Consider the following 21669-nt stretch of genomic DNA (forward strand, 5'->3'; position numbering starts at 1 on the left):
AAGACCTATCATTTAGACCTACTGCATGATCCAGCAATCCCACTCCTGGGCATATATCTAGAGAGGACCATACTTTGAAAAGATACACACACCCCAGTGTTCACTGCAGCACTATAGCCAGGACATGGAAGCAACCTAAATGCCCATCAAAGAGGAATGGATAAAGAAGATGGGGTACATATATATACACACAATAGAGTACTGCTGCTGCTGCTGCTGCTGCTAAGTCGCATCAGTTGTGTCCGACTCTGTGCGACCCCATAGACGGCAGCCCACCAGGCTCCCCGTCCCTGGGATTCTCCAGGCAAGAACACTGGAGTGGGTTGCCATTTCCTTCTCCAATGCATGAAAGTGAAAAGTGAAAGTGAAGTCACTCAGTCATGTCTGACTCTTCACGACCCCATAGACTGTAGCCTACCAGGCTCCTCCGTCCATGGGATTTTCCAGGCAAGAGTACTGGAGTGGGTTGCCATTGCCTTCTCCACAATAGAGTATTACTCAGCCATAAAAAAGAATGAAATAGTGCCATTTGCAGCAACATAAATGGACCTAAAGATTGTCATAATGAGTGAAGTAAGTCAGAGAAAGACAAACATTATGTGATATTGCTTATATGTGGAATCTACAAAGTGGTACAGATGAACTTATTTATGAATCAGAAATAAGAGTCACAGATGGAGAAAAGAAACTTATGGTTACCAGGGAGGAAAGGAGGAGGGAGGGATAAATTGGGAGATTGGGACTGACATACACACTATTATATATAAAACAGATTAACTAATAAGGACCTACAGTATAGCACAGGGGACTCTCTACTCAATACCCTATAATGACCTATATGGGAAGAGAATCTAAGAAAGAGTAGATATATGTATATGTATAAGCGATTAAGTTTTCTGTATACCTGAAATGAACACAACATAAATCAACTATTTCCAATCAATTAAAAAAAAACAAAAAACAAATAAAAAGATGTAAGAGATGCAAAGAAAGTAAAGTACTGTGCCAAAATCTAAAACTCCAGAGACAGGAATTTCCCTGGAGGTCCAGTGTTAAGATTTCACCTTGCAATGCAGGGGGTGCGGGTTTCATCTCTGGTTAGGGAGCTAAGATCTCATAGGCCTTGCAGCCAGAAAGCCAAAACAAACAACAGAAGCAATACTGTAACAAGTTCAATAAAGATTTTTTAAATGGTCCACGTTAAAAAAAAAAATCTTAAAAAAAATAAAAATAAAACTCCAGAGATAGAAACCGGGCATAAAAAGCTACTTTTGCCATAAGGATATTTGCTGATGTTATTGAAAGAGAAGGTGGGGCATATAATTGGAGGTCCTCACTTAAATCTGGGATCCTAAAAAAAGGTACCCTCAGAATCAGAACTAAGCCCATTCCTCTCATCCCCAAATCACGGGAAAACTACCTTGGAGTGAACAGAGAAGGGGAAGGTGGAGGGCAAGCTGGTCTTCCTGAAAAACTCCAGCTGATATTTGTATCATTGGAGTGGTTCATAAAATAGCCAGCTAGTTTATTTAGTTTAAAATGATTCCATACCAGGCACCTAGGCACCTGGCCAAAATAAATGGAAAGGCTCATGGTCCTGCAGACTAAATACCATGAGCCAACTCTCTCCCAAGTATAAACTATAAAATCCAGACTATATATACATACATACATATATATATATATATATATATATATATAAAAGACAATCTTCTTTAGGGCATCTGGGAACTAATAAGCTGTGAAAAGTTAGGGCACCAAGATTTGGAAGAAGGAGAAAACTTGAAGGGATTCATGTAACATTTGGGGCCACTTTTCGCCTAGGGCTCTCTGCTGACTCCAGAAGTGGCTGAGAAGCTAAGCAGAGATTCTGACAACCTTGCTAGTCCAGGAGGCCAAAAACTGGAGTCCAGAGTATGTCACAGAAAGGGAGCCCCAATCAACTGCCCCTGTTTTAAGTTAGGGCAGTGCAGGACTAAATCCAAAGAGGAAGTGTGAACTAGAAAACTGTGATCCTGGCAGGGACTGAAGACTATTCAAACAACTTCAATTTCTGTAAATGAATTAAGCTGATTTGGAGTTACTGGTGACCTATATAGCCAAAAGAACTCTAGATCTGGTGAGGAAAAAAAGTGATTTGAGTTGCCCACAGGGGGAGTCATGGTTTCTCATTCAGTTCCTGACTATCTACACTTAAAACTGCTGCTGCTGCTGCTGCTAAGTCACTTCAGTCGTGTCTGACTCTGTGCGACCCCATAGACGGCAGCCCACCAGGCCCCACTGTCCCTGGGATTCTCCAGGCAAGAACACTGGAGTGGGTTGCCATTTCCTTCTCCAATGCATGAAAGTGAAAAGTGAAAGTGAAGTCGCTCAGTCGTGTCCGACTCTTAGCAACCCCATGGACTGCAGCCTACCAGGCTCCTCTGTCTGTGGGAATCAAACTTTAATAAAATGAAATATTCAGCTCCTCAGTCACACTAACCACATTTCAAGTGCTCAATACAACTAGTGGCTACCATATTGGACAATGTGGATATAGAACATTTCCAACAATATAGAGAATGCTAATGAATGCTTTCAAACATAACTAGAAAATATCTGCAAATTGGTGCTAAGTCTGGGGTATGAAAGGCACGGTGGTCCATACCAGAAAGTGGGCGAGTGTGACGATTCAAAGGAAGAATGGAAATTTAGCCTGTGAAGGGACCTGGTAAACTCACAAACCTACTTTGTGGTTATCTCCCCAGTTCTCACATCATTAGAAAAGATGCACTAAGCCACTGACAAAATAACCACACTTTTTTTACTGACCAATAACATGAGGGCTATTATAATAGGAAGGGCCAAACTGAAGCCCTAGGAATTTTGCTTCCAAGACAGTAAATCAAAGATAATTCCACATCTCTGAGGTAACTGCAGAGATTACTGCAAACACTAAAGACTGGAAAGGTAGAAGGATGATGAGTCCTGTAACATCCCTGTTTATCTTGTTTATTTGACTTGTGCAGAAAACAGGTCTCAAAGAATGACTGTAAATTACTCAATCATATGGTAATTCCAATTTCAGCCACTGTTCCCTTTGTGAACTCTTCTTACTGTAGCACATCAACACAGCCCCTAGCACTTGTGATACAGCTAAGGATCTTCCAGATGTTACTTTCTCTTTATTAATGAACAAGAACTACCAGAAGCAGTCTGCTTTCACCTGTCAGGGACAGCAGTATACCTTTGTTCTCTTCCCTGGGGGCTACATCAACTCTTTAGCTCTATCATAACCTAATCCATGGAAATCTTGATTATTTTGGTATTCCACAGAACACTATGTTGATTAGAGCTAATGGGCAGGAAATGCAAATACTTCAGATGCATCAGTATGGACTGTGCCACAGGATGGAGGTAGATCTTACAAAAATTCAAGAAACTGACACCGTGATGGATGTTCTTGATGTCCAGGTATCTGGAGCATGTTGGAATATACCTCCAATGTGAAAGACATCTTTCACTGCCTTCTACTAAGAAAAAGTTACAAAGCTTTGTTGGCGTTTTTTTTTATTTGGGCAGCCACACATAAAACATTTGTGCTGTTCTGATCCATTTACTGAGGCTGCTAGTTTTGTGTGGGAAGAGCAAGGCAAGGCTCTGCAACAGGTCCAGTTGCCATGCAAGTTGTTCTCTGGGCATTATGTCATTTACCAAGGGTATTGGGTGTTATGACTCAGCAGGTCCAACTGTGTTCTGTCTAAGGCTGTATAGATAGGGTTACCATATATCCTGGTTTTCAAGGACAGTTTGAATTTTCACCTGTTATCGCCAAATAATTAATAGTGATGCTTTTCCCTCTCAATGATGTTCCTGGTTTGGATGATAAATAGAGTGAATGGTCACTCACTCTATGAACAGAGCCTTTTTAAGGCATCAATTACAGAATCATAATTTGAACAAAGTTATGCTCTGTTCTTCATGTAACTATTTTCCTTTTGAAAGACAGCTTCTAGCTTACTCCTGCATGTTGGTAGAGACTGAACACCTGACCACGAGACACTAAGGTGACCACACTTCCTGAGCTGTGCATCATGACCTGAATGCTCAGAACTCCCTCAGCACGTGAAAATAACATTGGAGATCAGCTCAAGCAAATCTGGAAAGTTGAATGAATTAACATTGCTTAGATTTCTATGATGCCTACTCCTGCTGAACTGTTTCTTCTCCGTCAACCCATAACTAATGTTCCATGACCACTGGGTGTAGGAGAACAATATGCAACTGGATTTACAAATGATTTTGCATGATATGCTGATACTAACCAAAACCAGACCGTTGCAGGATTATAACTCCATACAAAGGTGGCTCTGAAAAGACAGGGGAGGAGAAATCCTCCCAAGAGATAAAACCCAGAACAATAGATCTGACTGTTCATTTTCCTTGGTTGGTGAGACAGCCAAAAGTGCAGGTCTATGCTGATTCATGGGCAGTGGTTTAGCTGATGAGTCAAAGCTTGGAAACCATAATGTAGAACTGCTGACAGGGAGGACTGAGGGAGAATTATGTGAATGGACCTCTCAGAATGAATAGGATGAGAATTATTTGTATCTCGCATGAATTCTTGCAAAGACTATCCACTTCAGATAAGACTCTCAATGATCAGGTGAACAAGATGACCCATTCCATGAATGTCGGTTAGATACCCTGCTACTTGCAAAATGGCCTTGGCAGCAGGGAAGAAGTCTACATACTTCCCCTCCACAAAGTTCATTTGGCTACCAGTCCTATTGAACACCCAATCTGCCAATAACAGAGGCTAATGCTGAGTTGCTAACAGGCACCATTTCTAGGAGGATTAGCCAACCATCCAGTAGAAGGATGACTAGAGTGGACATTTACTTTCATAAAAGGAGCAGTGATTTTTTTTTCTTACTGAAATATGTATGTATTTGAGACATGGATTTTCCCTGCCTAACCAGAGTGTTCTGCCAAGCATCACAATCTGTGGATTTACAGAATGTCTTATTCATTATTTAAATAGTACACATAACATTGCTTTTAACCGTGGAACACATTTCATTGCAAAGAAGTACAATAATGGACTCAAGGACATGGAGTTTAATTTTTTGCCATGTACTCCATCACACAGAAGTAGCTGACCTAACAGAATTGTAAAACAGTCTTCTGACAACTTATTTATTCCACTAGCTAGGAGGCTACCCACTGTGAGGTTGGATGCTGACTTACAGGATGGAGTGTCACATAAACTAGCAACTAAAACTGATTCTGTTTTTCTCACATCGGATCATAAGGGCCTAGGAATGAATGAATGAAAATGAAAGCCGCTCATCTTACAATTTGTTTCTAATTCCTGCAGCTCTGAGTTCTTAAGTTAGAGCTCTGAGTTTCCTTGGGAGGAATACTTTTACAGGGAACACAAAAATAGTTTGACTTAACCGGAAGTTAAGTTTACTACTGGCCTCTTGGGTTCTTTATTCCACTGAACCAACAGGCAGGGAAAGAGGGGTTTATTATATTGGCTGGGTGACTGATACCAATTATCAGAAAAAGTATGACTGCTGCTCTACCTTGAGGGCAAAAAGGAATATCTTCGGAATCCAAAGAATTATCTGGTATTCCTCTTAAAAGCATCATGTCTATTAGTCAAAGTTGATGGAATTTCTGCAAGATGAACAGAGTTCTGGAGTGGGATGATTGTGACAGTTGCCCAACAGTGTGAATGTACTTAATGTTGCTGAACGGTACACTTAAAATGGTTAAGAAAGAAAGGCTTCTGAGAGGGAAAGAGGACAGTCTGAGGTAGCCCTTGGAATATGTACAGAAGCAACATAAGAAGAGAAAGTAATGGTCATAAGCCTGCTCTCTGGAGTCAGATGGACTTGGTTCAAATTCTGCCTCTGCAATTTGGCTTTGTAACTCTGGTTGAGTTAATTTACCTGTGCCTCAATTTCCTCATCTATAAAATGAGGGTGATGATAATAGGACACTTACCTCATAGGGTTGTGAGGATTAAACGAGTTGGTATATATTAAGAGTGTCAGAATAGTATCTGACACATAGTAAGCATTACACATGTATTACTATTATTAAGAGAGAAAGGGCCAGTACATTCTGACCAGAAGGCACAGCCTCAGCAAATGTGCAGAATGGAAATATGCAAAGTTTATTTAGAGGGTTCATGAAGGGGAATAGTCTGGCAAGAGCAATAGCCACAACTTACGAATGAGCAATCAGAGGAAAGGACAGTGACATGCAGACACCCGTGTCACTCCCTATTGGGGAGGGGTGTGGACTCCCTAGCTGAGGCCTCCCCAACTTTTGGGGCTTTGCATCTACCGGTACCTTTACTGGGAGCTTTAGTAGGTGGCATTCTCCCGGCTTTGAACACTTACAGTCTTTCCTTACAGCCCTTTAGAACTGCTCTGGACTATTTGTTTGGATACTTGTACTCTGGGACTTACTGCTCTGCAACAGCCAAACTCGGTGGCAGAGAGGTGAGGCCATTGCCTGTGAGGAGCAGGACACGGAGGTGTGGCAGAATCCCCAGGTCACAGATGGCCTCCGCCGTCAGGCTGTTGAAGGAAAGGTCCAGGAACTATGGTGCAAAGATAGAAGACAGAGAAACAGAAGCACTCCTCGTGACAATCATGCTCCTACATGAGGTGGGAGATGACTACTTTTTTTTTTTTTTAACTTTCCAGGGGGCCCATCAACCAGACTAAAACCCTCCTGACTCTCTGAATTAACATTCAAGGTCTACAAGAGTTACTTCCCAACCAATTCCAGCCTTTGCTCCCATATTGCAAGCTTTTGCTTATCTTGCGGTGCTAGCCAAAGTGACTCCTCCCTATTCCTTGCCCCATCCCATCCAGAGATCTTTGCTTGAGCTTTTCACTCAGGAATGCCCTCTTTCTATGTATCAAAATCCAAGCCCTAAAAGGCCAGCTCAAAAGCTCCCTCCTGAAAGCTTTTTTCATTCCCAGCCAGATGGACTCTCTCCCTCCTCTGACTTTGAGTGCTTTATCTAGACTGCTTCCAGGGTATTTCTCATAGTCAGCCAGGTAACTGTGATAACGGGATATAAGGCTGAGGACTAGAGATTTTGGTGCATGGATGTGCCAAGCGAGCAGGTCCTGGTGCACAGCGGTAGGCTAGGCTATAAACTCCGAGGTGAAGCGCCTTGCCACTGTAATCTAGCACAGGCCCTGGCACAGTAGGTGCACATAAAATAAGCAGCTGAAATGAACTGGCTTATGAGGACAATGACCCAAACTGTCACCTCATCATAAAGCACATTCTAACTAGCCACCGAGATTCATGATACAGTCGACTTGGGTTAGGGGGCCAGCCAGGAAACTGAGTTTCTCTCTGCAAACACAAAGGCAATCATGATAAATGGTATCACTCCAGTCTTTGTTTTCTTTCCATAAGAGACTCTCTGGACACCTTCTTTAGCTCTTTGCTCCCTTCCCTCCCTCTCTGTAATAGGGATGAACCTTTTTTATTTTATTACCTGGTAATCACTAAAGGGATGTTGCCTATAAAATTAAATTATACGTAATGGCCCATCTCTGGGAATCCTGCCTCCCAGGTAATGAGCCGTAAGCTAAAATTCTCTGTTTAGCTCACAGGAAAACTCCTGAACAGGCCCACCTCTGAATGACTGCAGGAAGGAAGAAATTAACACTTCCCCTCAGGAGGCTGACTAATCCAGGAAATGTTTGACTTTATTCCTTCCTCTTTTAGTAGAAAAGAAGCCTGAATTCTAACTCAGGCAAGATGGCTCTTTGGGACATTAGTTCACCATCTTCTTGGTTTGCTGGCTTTCTGAATAAATTCACTATCCAGTGCCCCAACAACTTGTCTCTTGATTTACTGGCCTGTTGTGTGGCGAGCAGTACTTGGTAGCACATCCACCCACACACACCACTGACCCTTACTGAATGGGGCCAGTTTCAGCATCTTACACAGCTGGTGCAGGGGCAAGGTCTCTAGTCTACCGCTTCAGTAAAACACAGTCAATCACACATAAACACAACTGACTCTAGGTCACTGTCGGAGGAGGCTGGGTTTGGTTTGATTCCACTGCAGCAATTAACTGATACCCCCCGTAGACCTGGCTTTAAGTCCTGACTAACTGTGATATTGGACAAATTACTTAAACTGAGCTTCCTTATGTATAAAGTAGAAATAATAATGGATTTTTATGAGAAATTGTGTAGGTAAAGCCTTTAGCATAGAGCCTGGAACACAGTAAATGCTTAACGATGCCTGTCATGGTCATCACCATCCCTTCATTCAAGGCCTGTATACTGAAGGCTTACTGTGAACCAGTCCATACCCTGTGTGAGCTCACAGCCTAGTCAGGCAGCTAGATACATAATGTGTGTCTGTTAAGTAGCAATGCTACCAGCATAGATGTTTGAGCTCTACCAGGGGCTTCAGATGGGCTTCACATAGCAGGTAACACTTAAGCTATCCTCAGAGACTAGCTGGTATTCATCAAATTGTTCAATCATCAAAAAAGCAAGAGAGTTAAAGAAAAACATCTACTTCTGCTTTATTGACTACGTCAAAGCCTTTGACTGTGTGGATCACAATAAACTGTGGAAAATTCTGAAAGAGATGGGAATACCAGACCACCTGACCTGCCTCCTGAAAAATCTGTATGCAGATCAAGAAGCAACAGTTAGAACTGGACATGGAACAATGGACTGGTTCCAAATCAGGAAAGGAGTACATCAAAGCTGTATATTGTCACTCTGCTTATTCAACTTATATGCAGAGTACATCATGCAAGTTGCCAGGCTGGCTGAAGCACAAGCTGGAATCAAGACTGCCGGGAGAAATATCAATAACCTCAGATATGCAGATGACACCACCCTTATGGCAGAAAGCGAAGAAGAACTCAAGAGCCTCTTGATGAAAGTGAAAGAGGAGAGTGAAAAAGTTGGCTTAAAGCTCAACATTCAAAAAACTAAGGTCATGGCATCCAGCCCCATCACTAATAGCAAATAGATGGGAACACAATGGAAACAGTGACAGACTTTGGTTTTTTGGGCTCCAAAATCACTGCAGATGGTGACCGCAGCCATGAAATTAAAAGATGCTTGCTCCTTGGAAGAAAAGTTATGACCAACCTAGACAGCGTATTAAAAAGCAGAGACATTACTTTGCCAACAAAGGTCTGTCTAGTCAAAGCTATGGTTCTTCCAGTAGTCATGTATCGATGTGAGACTTGGACTAAAAAGAAAGTTGAGTGCCAAAGAACTGATGCTTTTGAACTGTGGTGTTAGAGAAGACTCTTGAGAATCCCTTGAACTGAAAGGAGATCAAACCAGTCAATCCTAAGGGAAATCAGTCCTGAATATTCATTGGAAGGACTGATGTTGAAGCTGAAACTCCAATACTTTGTGAAGTATTAACTGTATTAACCTGATGCAAAGAACTGACTCACTGGAAAAGACCCTGATGCTGGGAAAGATTGAAGGTAGGAAGAGAAGGGGACAACAGAGGATGAGATGGTGGCATGGCATCACCAACTCGATGGACATGAGTTTGAGCAAGCTCCAGGAGTTGGTGATGGACAGGTAGGCCTGGGATGCTGCAGTCCACAGGGTTGCAAAGAGTCAGACACAACTGAGCGACTGAACTGAATCCTCTTCTTCCAAGGCTCTCTACAGTCTCTTCTGTTTCCTCTTGGGCTCATCTATCACCATATTCTACTGTGTCTCACTGCATTCCAACCATACTGAGCTGTTCCATCAGTGTTCTAGCTCAGAAATTGGCAAATGAAGGCCTGTAAGCCATATCCAGCCTGCTGTCTGTTTCATATGGCCTGTGAGCTAAGAATGCTTTGTATGTTTTTAAATGGTTGGGAGAAAAAAACACAATGATATAACATTGTATGAGAATTAAATAAAATTCAAATTTCAGCATCAGAAAGTTTTATGAGAACATAGCCCTGCCCATTTGCTTACGTATTGTCTACAGCTGCTTTCCTTCTACAACAGCAGAGTGGACTAGTTATGACAGTTATGACTAGTTACAAGCCTAGGGGCTGCAGAGCCTAAAACAGTCACTGTCTGGCCTCTTACAGAAAAAGTTTGCCGACCCTTGCTCTGGCTGTTTTGCTATTTAATGTTGGGTCCAAATCTGCTTTCTACGGAAGTAAGGACAGTTCAAAGAAATGAATAGTCTTAGAACTTGCATGGCAAAGAAGTTCACAGCTGGCCCAGAATTTACAGAGGGGGAGACGTAAGTTCCACTGAGAGGGTAAGTTATTTGGCCAAGGAGGTTAGGGGAAAGCAGGGGTGGACCAAGACTACAAACAAGGTGTCCTGACTTTTAAGGCAGTTCTCCAGCTGACTCTTTTTCAGACTTGTGATCAGAGAATAAAATCATGACAAAGCTGTTTTTCTAAACTGACTCCTGAAGAGTTCTACTCTGGGTGACAGCCTTTCTGGCAAACAAGGAGAGAAGATTCCTAATTTGGATGTTGCATCTGCTGAGTCACATCAAGTTTCATTACACATTATTCACTGCTATTGGCTGCAAATTCAGGATATCTGATAGGTTTATCCTTTTTCTTAGAGAGCCCTCGCAAACCATAGAGAGAGGGGGAATAAATGACTGACCAGGAGATTTCCTCTTCTCATTTACATTCTGAATCTTGACTTTGTTCTCTTATATAAACAAATTCCCTTGGATAGGATTGGTCTGCTGGATAAATAATATTCATCAGTTGCAATCACACTATGAGGCAGGGCCTCCAAAAAGTCAATTAATGATAAAGCAGTAAGTCAGCTGTAGGGTCAGTGCCTGTAGTCACGTCCCCTCCCTGTGGGCCCACAGGCACTTGAAGTAGGAGGTTGAAATGGTTGGGGTAAGGAAGGTAGGAGTCTCTGAACAATGTACAACATACAGGAGCTCAATAACTACTTTTTAAAAAGCAAAATAACAAATTAATGGAAACCTGTAAGAAGCTCCCAGGCCTGTAGGTAAAGAAGTGGCCCCCTATATCTCTAGAGCTTCTGGAACCTGTTTCCCTCTGTTTATAATAAACTCTGGTATAACATGTTTTTTAGCCTAGCACAAAGCTGCATGAGTTGTTGTAAATTTTCTCTCTTTCTCTCCTTTCAAGGACTTTCAAGAACTTCACTTCCTGGATAAGTATGAGAACCACTCCTGTCAGAAATCATAGTAAAGCACTGTGAGCCTCAATATGACTGGAAACCATGGAGAAAAGGTACCATTACATTCAGTTTAGCATGCTTTAAAAATACAAGGACGTATAATCCACTTCAGGAAGATCACCATCCCAAGTGGTTAAAACACCTTAAAACTTTGGCATGTAACTCTTAAAAGTGCACTCTTGTGGAAGGTTTCTCTCTGGTCAGACCGGGTTAAATGAGGTTTTTATGAAGAATGGCTGTCTCTTGATGTTTGTACATTAAATAATTTAAATTACCAGTTCTTTGAGGCAAACCCCAAGGATCATGACATGCAGACATTTTGGTGAGGTGTGACTCTGAAGCTTTTCTAGAAGGCCAACATGTAAGGAAGAGCCCGTTACTTAGTGAGTGAGCCTGGCCAGATGCCTGCCCCACACCTCAATCCAGCTCTGCTGTTCTCTACTCTCTGTGCACGCAGATTCTCAGGTGGTGACAAAAGCTTTGCTTTTTTGTGAAACAAAATTACCCTAAAGTTTTCATAGATGCTGATAGGTGATTAACTTGAAGTATGAGAACATGTATAGAAGATGCATGACTGTGGGAAATATAGGAGAAAGATTTCCAAGAAGAGCGCAATTTTTAAAAATATTTTCAAATACAAAACAGCTGTGGATATACAGATGTCAAGAGTCTGCTATAGAACTTAGAGAGGCTCCGTTTTATTCATACTCATCCCTGAGTCTATGGCCCATAACCTTATCCAAGCTCATTGGAACCAATCTGGCTGATTCATACCAGGGTGGGTCTCAGGAATAAGTTCACAACACCTCCCATTCAGCTGGGCTAGTCTGCTGTGCCTAGCACTTAACCGCCATGCCTCAACCCCCACTGGATCCAGATGTCCCCTCAAATTCTTTGTCCTAAAATACTCTATTTAAACTCACTCTCCTGTATGGCAAAACCAATACAATATTGTAAAGTAATTAGCCTCCAATTAAATAAATTTATATTAAAAAAAATAAACTTACTCTCCTACACAGACTACTTAGGCATTTATTTTCCAAGACCATGTACCATGGCCATGGGTATAGTGTATTCTCATCCAACTGCCATCACCTCCACCAACCCACTCCTTTATCATCACCACCAACTCTGCCACCCTCCCCAGAGGACCACCTGAAGCAAGGTAGCTATAAAGGCCAAGAGAGCTCCTTCCCAAAAATTATGATCAGTAGACTCCTTACACCCATTCCTTACAGGGAAACAGGTGGGCACCAAAAACTCCCTACCTCCAACTTACTTCCAAGGACTTAAAGTCTCCGTATTTCACATAGACTGTTTTGATGCCGTTAAATGCGAGCTCCAGTTCCTTTAAGACTGGAAACGTGTGAAATGCCTCTAAAGAGGGAGGAGAAAGAGGGAAACTGTAACTTGTAAAAGACATAAGAGAAAGATAAAATAGTGGTCATTTACTGGGTTCCCACTGGGTTAGGCCCAGCATTGCGTAAAGTGCTTTACTTACATGGACTCTTAATCTCTAACAACTCTGAAAAAGAGTGATTACTACTTCCATTCCACTGCTGAAGAACCCAAGGCTCAACCAGGCTAAGTGATTTGCTAGAAATAGAATTGCTAAATGGAAAGATTAAGAACTGAATCTAATTCCAAAGCCCATTTTAAAAAATGATCCTTATTATTTCTGATTATAAAAGTAAACATTTCCACAAAAGTTTTTTAGAAAAATAAGAAAAATCAAAGTTCCTTTTAATCTCAATACCTAGAGGTAACTATTCAAAGTTTCACATATAGTACTCTAGACTTTTTATGTGCATACTGAAACACACAGACACACACACACTTCTTTCTACAAAAAGGGACTCATACTACACACACTGTACTGTGACTTGCTTTTTTTTCCCCCCTTAACAATATGATTTAAAGATGTTCTAAGTCAAAACATACAGATCTGCATAATGTTTGAATTATGTTCTACAGTATAGACATACCCTATTTTATTTAACCATACCCCTAGGGATAGTGGCTAGATTATCTGAATAAAAGCTTAAGAACACTTCCCCTTCTGCTTGAGAACTGGACCTTGAGTTAACTTTCTAGCCCTCTTCCATTGGTAACCTGAAAAAAAATGGTACAGTCACTGTGTGATTAAGCAAAACTGCAGTGGTAAAAATGACCCCAGGTTGGTAAGTCACATCTGGACTAGGAGAAACTAAGAATGAACTATACCTGTCTGAAGGGGGCGCCATAACTTTGGGCTTCTCTGGGTGCGGGCACTCCTGTGATTGGCCATGTCCTTTTCAGGAACTCTGGGCGCCTTGTCTATGGAGTGTAACAACAGCTATTTCCTCCTGTGGTGAATAAGGCTTCTAAGCCAGAGTGCTGGCATCAACCCATTGAGAGTGGCCAAAGAGTGGCTCACGGATGGCTACCTCAACAGCTACATGAACTGCTCAGGAACTGGCAAGAGGATTCCACTGAACATGAAGTGCTGAGGCTGTGCTGCTGGCATACGTGGGGAATTACCCAGAGCCTTCTAAGTGAACCTGGTGTCAAGTGTGGCCTATGTTGGTTTTGTGAGTTGGAATGTTCTAGAAAGTCAAATAGAAACATGTGCTTTCAGGGTATTTCCAATGAACATCCTTGTTCAAGTGTGTTTCTGTAGAATAAATTTTGGGGAGTGGAACTACTAAACTATGTTAAGAGACATTGCCAAACTACCTTCTAAAGATGTTGCACCAATTTATTTCACTTGAATACGAGAGTACCCATTTCCCTACCAATACTGGCAAGTCATCAGTCCTTCTCATTTCTGTCAATATTTGATAGGCATAAAATAGTTCTTATGAGGTTGAGCATCTTTCCATATGCCTGCTGGCCTTTGTTTTCAAACTCAGGCTCCTGAGATACCACACTGTTTCCTCAAGGACAGGGACTTTGTCACACACTTCTTTAAAAACACCCTTCAAACTCCATGCATTCAAAACTGAATTCATCCTATTTCTCCCTAAACCTGCCTTTCTTATACTGCTGTCTGTCTCAGTAAATCCCCTTGGTTCTTCTCTTTCTTTACATGCCCCTTAGTTACCACGTCTGGTTTATTTCTACCTCCTCTCTCACTCTGTCTCTCTCAGTCCCCTCTACCCTTGTGGCCACAGCCCCAGTTGAGGCCTCACCTCCCCTCTCCTGGAAAAATTCAACCATCTCCCAGGTTTCCTGGCTCCCATCTTACAATCCATGCTCCTCACAGCCACTACTGAGTCTCTATTTCAAAGCCTTCCAAGGTTCTCTTTTGCCTGCAGATTTAAGCCCATGTCACTCAGTGCCCCTGATAATATGCGGCCCCTTGCCCACCTTCCTAGTCTCCATTCTCCTCTGCTTATACCTCTTGCACACATACAAAGCTTCTTCAGGGTCCCTGGTCAGGCACTGCTGCCCCCCATCTGTTGTTCTGTTGGCCTGAAATGCCTTCTCACCTTCTAATTTCTGAGTCACTCCTATTTGTGTTTTAAATCTCAGCTTACATACTCCTTTTCTCACAAGTATCTTCTGACACTCGAGGTCCAGTTGATTTTCTGATTCCCTCTATCGTTGCACTTACCGTATCCTGCTATAACTGAGCTCAGAAGAACAGAAAACTGGACACACTGATTTCTAAAAGCCAAATAGTCATACTGTCCTGACACCCAGCAGGGGTCGCTGTGGATTTGCTGAATAAACAAGAAGGCTTTACGCTCCTATAGGAGTTCTCAGCCGGAGAAGGAAATGGCAACCCACTCCAGTGTTCTTGCCTGGAGAATCCCAGGGACGGGGGAGCCTGGTGGGCTGCCGTCTATGGGGTTGCACAGAGTCGGACACGACTGAAGTGACTTAGCAGTAGGAGCAGGAGTTCTCAGGGACTTAAAACTTTTTACATACAGTCCCTTGGTATGGGTAGGAGATTGGTTCCAGGACCACCCACCTCTACATACACACCCCCATACACACCCCCTACCCCAATCCCCAACCTCCACCTCCATCTTGCATCACCACCAAGGACACTGAAATCTGTGGAAGCTCAAGGGCCTTGTATAAAATGATGTAGTATTTGCATATAACCTGCACACAGCCTCCTGTACACGTTAAGTCATCTCTAGATTTCTGATACCGAACATAATATAAATGCTCTGTGCTGTGCTGTGTCACTCAGTCGTGTCCGACTCTGTGATTCCATATGGACCACAGCCCGCCAGGCTCCTCTGTCCATGGGGGTTCTCCAGGCAAGAATACTGGAGTGGGTTGCCATGCCCTCCTCCAGGGCATCTTCTCAATCCATGGATCGAACCCAGGTCTCCTGCATTGCAGGCAGATTCTTTACCAACTGAACCTCCAAGGAAACATATTTTGTAAGTGGTTGTAAATATAATACAAATGCTACTTAAATATCTGCCAGTGCATGGCAAACTCAAATTTTACTTTTTGTAACTTTCTGGAATTTTTTCTAAATTTTTTATATCCCTGTTTTGTTGAATCCATGGATGTGGAAATATAGACATGGAGGGCTGACTGTACTGATCCTGTCTGAGTCTACAAAGTATCCTGCCTTAGGGAGGAAGAAAGGAAGGGGATCATCTCCATTTAGAGAGAGAAGCGGCAGCTCACAGAGAAGTGTTCTGCGTAGGTAGTGCTGGCTCTGGGCTGGAATCCAGGTCTATGTGTTCTCCCACACTCAGCTCATTGCACTCCAAAAACAAGATGTATGGCGTTACAGGTGAACAGACAGGCAACTTCTAACATGAAAGACTGGCAGCCAGGAAGCAGGAGGTGGTTTTCAGGAAGAAAACTTACCTAGAGGAAGCAGGTTTTCTGAGGCATTGATGTAAATCACTGAATTAAAATGCTTGAAATCCTTTTCCTTAGCCTGTGAAAGGGCATTTCAAAGAACATAAGATTAGTTCCCTGCCTGGAGGCCTTGCTGAAGCTCCAGGGCTGCTGTCAGAAGGAGCAAAGACTTCAAGGGTTAAGAACAAGAGCATTTACTTGCTAAAGACAGGAAGGGCTTTTCTGCTTCTTTTATTTTCCTATTATGAAATAATTCTAGTCAGCAAAGTATTGTAAGTGTTACTCTGAAGGCCCGTGTAACCACTATCCAGCTTTAATAAATCTGAATATTATGCTGTCTCTGCTTCAAATTTCTTTAAAGAAATAAAACACTATAGAGAATTGATATCCCTGCAACATATCCCTACCCTCCCTCTCATAAAAAACAGCTATCCTGAATTGGTGATTATCCCACATCTCTTTAATACTTGCATTACATGAATGTGTATCCACAAGCCATATATAGTTTTTATTTATATGTTTTAAAATTTTATATTAAGTACCATCATACTGTAGATACCATTCTGCAATCTGCCTTCTTCACTCAACACCACATGTTTGAGATTCACTTGTGTTGAGATACACAGATCTTTTGAGATTTACTTACATTCATATATTTTAACTTCTGTGTGGCATTCTACAAGCAATCTCTCTTTATATGATATGGAAGGCCTACAGATCAAAAATACGTGCTATAATATATATACTGGGGATGGCAGGCCACAAATCTAGCTCCAAGCTACCCATTAGCCAGTGCAAGGAAAGAAACATGACTCATTATATAAGTCACAGAGTCTGTGAGCTAAGAACAAACCAAGACTTCCCTGGAGGTCGAGTAATTAAAATCCACCCTCCCAATGCAGGGGGCACGGGTTCGATAGGTGCTCAGGAAAGATCCAGCATGCCATGGTCAAAAAAAAAACAAAAAAACAACAGTCATCAGTATCTTGGGAGAACCAATACCATTCCTGGCACTGAAACCTGAGAGAAATTTCTCCTGTAGGCTCTTCTGATGGGAACTCTCTGCACACAATGAATCATACCCCAATAAGATTCTATGCACATTCAAACCGCTTCCATAAGGTTATTTATTTCCTTTAACTCACCTCACATGGGATAATGGCAATACCAAATCTATAGCGAAAGACAGTGTCTGTGAATGTTGTTTCCACCCAGTGAGTCCCTGTGTGACTCTCCTCCTTCCTATGCCCAGATTCCCAGTTCCCAGAGACTCTGGAAGTTATGATGGTCAATCAGACAGGAGCCACCTCAGGTGTAGCTCACCACAATCACATCTCTGGTGGCCAGTCGTACCTTGGAGAACTTCAGGCCGCTCACGTTAATGCTGCAGAGGTCTGATGGATCCTTCACACAGTGGTGCTTCAGCTGCAACACAATGCAAAGAATCAGCACTCAGGGCCCCAGCAAAGCTCATATAATTGGCCAAGACAACAAATGACTCCCTGGTGAGGAGGGCAGCCTGGTACAGTGGAAGAACAGGCTTTGGAGCTGCTCAGAATCAAGCTGCCACGTCGGCTCTCCCACCTCTGTTTCTCATATGTAAGATGGGGGTGGAAACATGGACTTTATGGGGCTCTTAGGAGGCTGCATTCCTCTCTATTCCTTCTCTGTCTTTTTAGAGCTCCACTTCCTCTAACTGATTCTTAGAATAAAATCTTTATTTCTGGGGCACTACCAAAACACTTGTCATAACTTTTATGTTTGCTTATCTATTCATTTATTCACCAAATATTTATATACTACTTTGGGCCATGTGTCATGCTAAATATATCAAGGAACTTTCTCCGGGGACTTCCCTTGTGGTCCAGTGATTAAGACTCTGTATTTCCAATGCAAAGGGTGCGGGTTTGATCCCTGGCTGTGGAACTAAAGAGCCTATAGGCCACTCAGCGTGGCCAAAAAAAAAAAAATTACTTTCTCCTAATCTTAACTAAACTCTTTGACATAAGGGAATATATCTTCATAAATGAGAAAAATAAGGCTGAGAGAGAGGAAATGACTTCCCTAAGGTGCCACAGCCAATAAGTGATGGATCTATGATTTGAACCCAAATCTGTAATCACTAAACACTGCGCTCTTAGGACTACCATATATTGTCCTTGACAATTAAAAGGTAGACAAAAAGTCTCAATTTTGAAGTTGCTATTTCTATTTAACCAAACCTCATTCCTTCTTTCAGTTAATCATTTAGTTATGGTGCCTTTTATGGTTAGGCATGGAACTGGGAACTTAAAAGACAACAAAGAAAAGCAGAAGTATTTCATGCCTTCATAAAGCTTAAAACTGCATGGAAGCCAATGAGCAAGCAAGTATTTACAAATACAGTAAGTATTTTAAAGGAGAAATTCAAGAAGCCATGGGAGACAGTAATGGGAGATCCTTATCTTAGTGTAGAAGTGAGGAAGTACCTATTTGAGGAATATTTCAGCCGATACCTTAAGTGCTAAGTACGAGCTGGTCCCATGAAAGTGGGTGGCAGGGTTTGTGAATGCTATTCAGGCAAATGAAAGCAAGGTGTTTCTGAGAGGATGAAAAACAGGTAGGTAAGGTTATGGACGCGCTTATTAGATCATGCAGATTCATGGTGGCTCTGCAAAGGATTGTGGATTTTAGCCCACAGTCAATGGAAAGCTGTCAAGAGGTTTTTTGGCAGAGGGCTGATGGCAATTTTACAAAAACTGCTGTATCTGACACACACAGAGGATGAGAAGACAGAAAAGGGTGGAAAGAAACCACTATACCAGACATTGTTAGCTCATTTCTCTAGAGCCACTTCTCTACTTCTCACTGTGAAAGAACCCAGTATCATTCACATTTCTCTAACTAGATGTATCCTTCAACCCCAGCTCTACAGGCTAAGTCTTGACTTTGTCTAATCCAAGCATGGTGGTCATGGTCCCCTAACCAGTGACTGCTGGGACTTGTGATGTATTTTTGGCCAATGAGACGCAGGCTGCTGGGGTAGGAGGTCAGTTCTGGGAAGCTGCTTATATTTAAAAATCAATATAAGACAGTGACATTCCCTTTTCTACCTCTGGATGTTATGCTTTAAATGTGATGACCAAAAAAATAAAAAATAAAAAAATAAATAAATGTGATGACCAGAGTTTCAGCAGTCATCTCAGAATTGTAACAAGTGATCTCAGTGTGGATATGTTGAAATGCTGAAAATAAAGGGGAAAAGAAGAGCACTATGGGAAGTGGTTCTGCCCCTTCTCAGTACTGCTGCTTCAATCTTCCTCATCCCTAATGAGAAGTGGACCTAATAATCAAAGAAACTCCACAGTATTCTGCAAAAAGCCTATGCTACCCACCTTGAGGTGAGATGCCTCCTTTAAGTTCTCTTTCAACATTTGATCTGTGCAGGAACCATAAGCAGAGTCTGGGAACTAAGTAAGCTGCCAGGGAGTTCTTCTTGGGAAGCTATGAGCATTGGACCGCACATTAATACTGGTTTACAAAATAGGTCTTTCTGTGTAAAGCCACTGAGGCATTGCACAGAGTAAATAAAAACTACCATCCCAGTCCTCTTTGTAAAGCCTGACCCAGACACTAGGTATATCTAGTTGGCATCCTTGGCTCTCAGCCAGACACTAAACCCCAAGGACAAAGGTAGTGGTGTGTGAGGCTCCCTAGTTCCCCTGCTCCTAGAGTCTCCCCAGAGCAGAGTAGAAGGCTTTACACCCTACTATGTGCTGGAATAGTGGTGGTGGTTTAGTTGCTAAGTTGCATCCGACTCTTGTGACCCTATGGACTGTAGCCCACCAGGCTCCTCTGTCCATGGGATTTCCCAGGCAAGAATACTGGAGTGGGTTGCCATTTCTTTCTCCAGGAGATCTTCCTGACTCAGGGATCGAACCCAGGTCTACTGTATTGCAGGCAGCTTCGTTACCAACTGAGCCAGCAGGGTGCTGGAATAGGATTTTTAAATTTACTGTTTACCCTGACTTACTGCTTTGTCTCCCTGGCTCAATGAAGACTTTTTACCTGATAAAATATTTGTAAAGGTACAGGCTTTACAGTCAATAGACCAGAGTTTTAATTCTGAGTAGTTCTAATCCAGGGTAAACTAGAGTCCTAATTACTAGCTGAGGAACTTCGGCCAAGGCACATTAATTCTTGGGGCCTCAGTTTTCTCATTTGTACAAGGGCAACAATATAATGGGGTTGATAACACCTATCTCACAAAGTGGATGTAAAGAAAGCTTTACATATAAAGAAAGCTCTGGGTCCCTTCAGCATCTTGGCTGCACTCCATTTGCCAAGCCCATTCGAATAGTTTGGGATGGATGGGAGGTAAATGTACCAGAGGGAAGCAGGGCAAGTCCTTGCCACCCCCTCACCAAGAGAGTCGTCAGCTGGTGCTGTCAGCCCTTCCAGAATGCATTCACTCTCACCAGAAAAGCCAGGTCCAGCACGTGTCCAGGAGTGTCCGCTTGGTTTTCCTGTCGAGACCCTTTCTTCCCTCCAACCTCAAAGGAAATCTTCTGGCCTTCCTGACCTTCAGCTGTTGTCTCAGCCACATTCTTGGGCTTCTTCTTGAGGCCACCTTTCCGAGCCACTAGCCAGTGTCCTCGGCCTGCTGAAAAGATGAGAACAGGAGTAAACTCCTTAAAAGCCAAAACTAGTGCCCTTCCAGAATGTTTATCTTTAATGCAAAAATGAAAATTAGCTCCTCATTACCTAATAGGCACCAGATACTGTGCTACAACTGGGGTTGCGGGGGGCAGGGGAACATCTATATACCTGTCTTATTTAATTGGCCTCCAAACCCAATGAAACATGCTACTGCCCCCGTTTTACAGACAAAAAGGCAAAGACTCAAAAGTGTAGAATGACTTGCCCAGTTCTTTCCTCCACATTTTTGCCTTTGAACTCTTAATGGTTCCTTCATGATAGCAGATAAAATATTTCCTATTCTGTGAAGCCTTCCCTGACTATCCTGAGTTAAGCAAATCCTTTTTTCCTGGGCCAGCTAGTTACTGTACCATTTGTTATCTCTTGGGTAAAGTCCATTGTGTGACACCAACTCAATGGGTTCCATCTTCCTGGACCTTACCCTGAATTCTATCGTTACAAGGCAAAGGTCTTGTTAGGAGCTCAGGATAAAAAAAATCAAAGGACAGCTGCCATTTTTAAAAGACTCAATAATACATGTCCACTGTAGAAAGAACTAGAAATTGTACACAAATAAAGTGAAGAGGAACTAAAAAGCCTCTTGATGAAGGTGAAAGAGGAGAGTGAAAAAGTTGGCTTAACACTCAACATTCAGAAAACGAAGATCATGGCATCTGGTCCCATCACTTCATGGCAAATAGATGGGGAAACAGTGGAAACAGTGGCAGACTTTATTTTTTTGGGCTCCAAAATCACTGCAGATGGTGACTGAAGCCATGAAATTAAAAGACACTTACTCCTTGGAAGAAAAGTTATGACCAACCTAGATAGCATATTCAAAAGCAGAGACATTACTTTGCCAACAAAGGTCCATCTAGTCAAGGCTATGGTTTTTCCTGTGGTCATGTATGGATGTGAGAGTTGGACTGTGAAGAAAGCTGAGCGCCAAAGAATTGATGCTTTTGAACTGTGGTGTTGG

General features: G+C 42.4%; 1 protein-coding gene across 1 annotated transcript in view; it reads right to left on the minus strand.

The window, feature by feature from the left end:
- XRRA1 (X-ray radiation resistance associated 1) overlaps positions 1-21669 on the minus strand; it is a 68002-nt gene that overhangs the window by 30973 nt on the left and 15360 nt on the right. The window contains exons 4-8 of the mRNA XM_010848868.1: positions 20471-20652; positions 17367-17438; positions 16020-16092; positions 12478-12575; positions 6465-6598 (exon numbers count right to left, since the gene is read on the minus strand). Of these exons, the coding sequence (XP_010847170.1) occupies positions 6465-6598; positions 12478-12575; positions 16020-16092; positions 17367-17438; positions 20471-20652 (559 nt within the window). The remainder of the gene's footprint in view (positions 1-6464; positions 6599-12477; positions 12576-16019; positions 16093-17366; positions 17439-20470; positions 20653-21669) is intronic.

The sequence above is a fragment of the Bison bison genome, unplaced genomic scaffold (genome assembly GCF_000754665.1).
Source record: "Bison bison bison isolate TAMUID 2011002044 unplaced genomic scaffold, Bison_UMD1.0 scf7180017864276, whole genome shotgun sequence".
Lineage (NCBI taxonomy): Eukaryota > Metazoa > Chordata > Mammalia > Artiodactyla > Bovidae > Bison > Bison bison.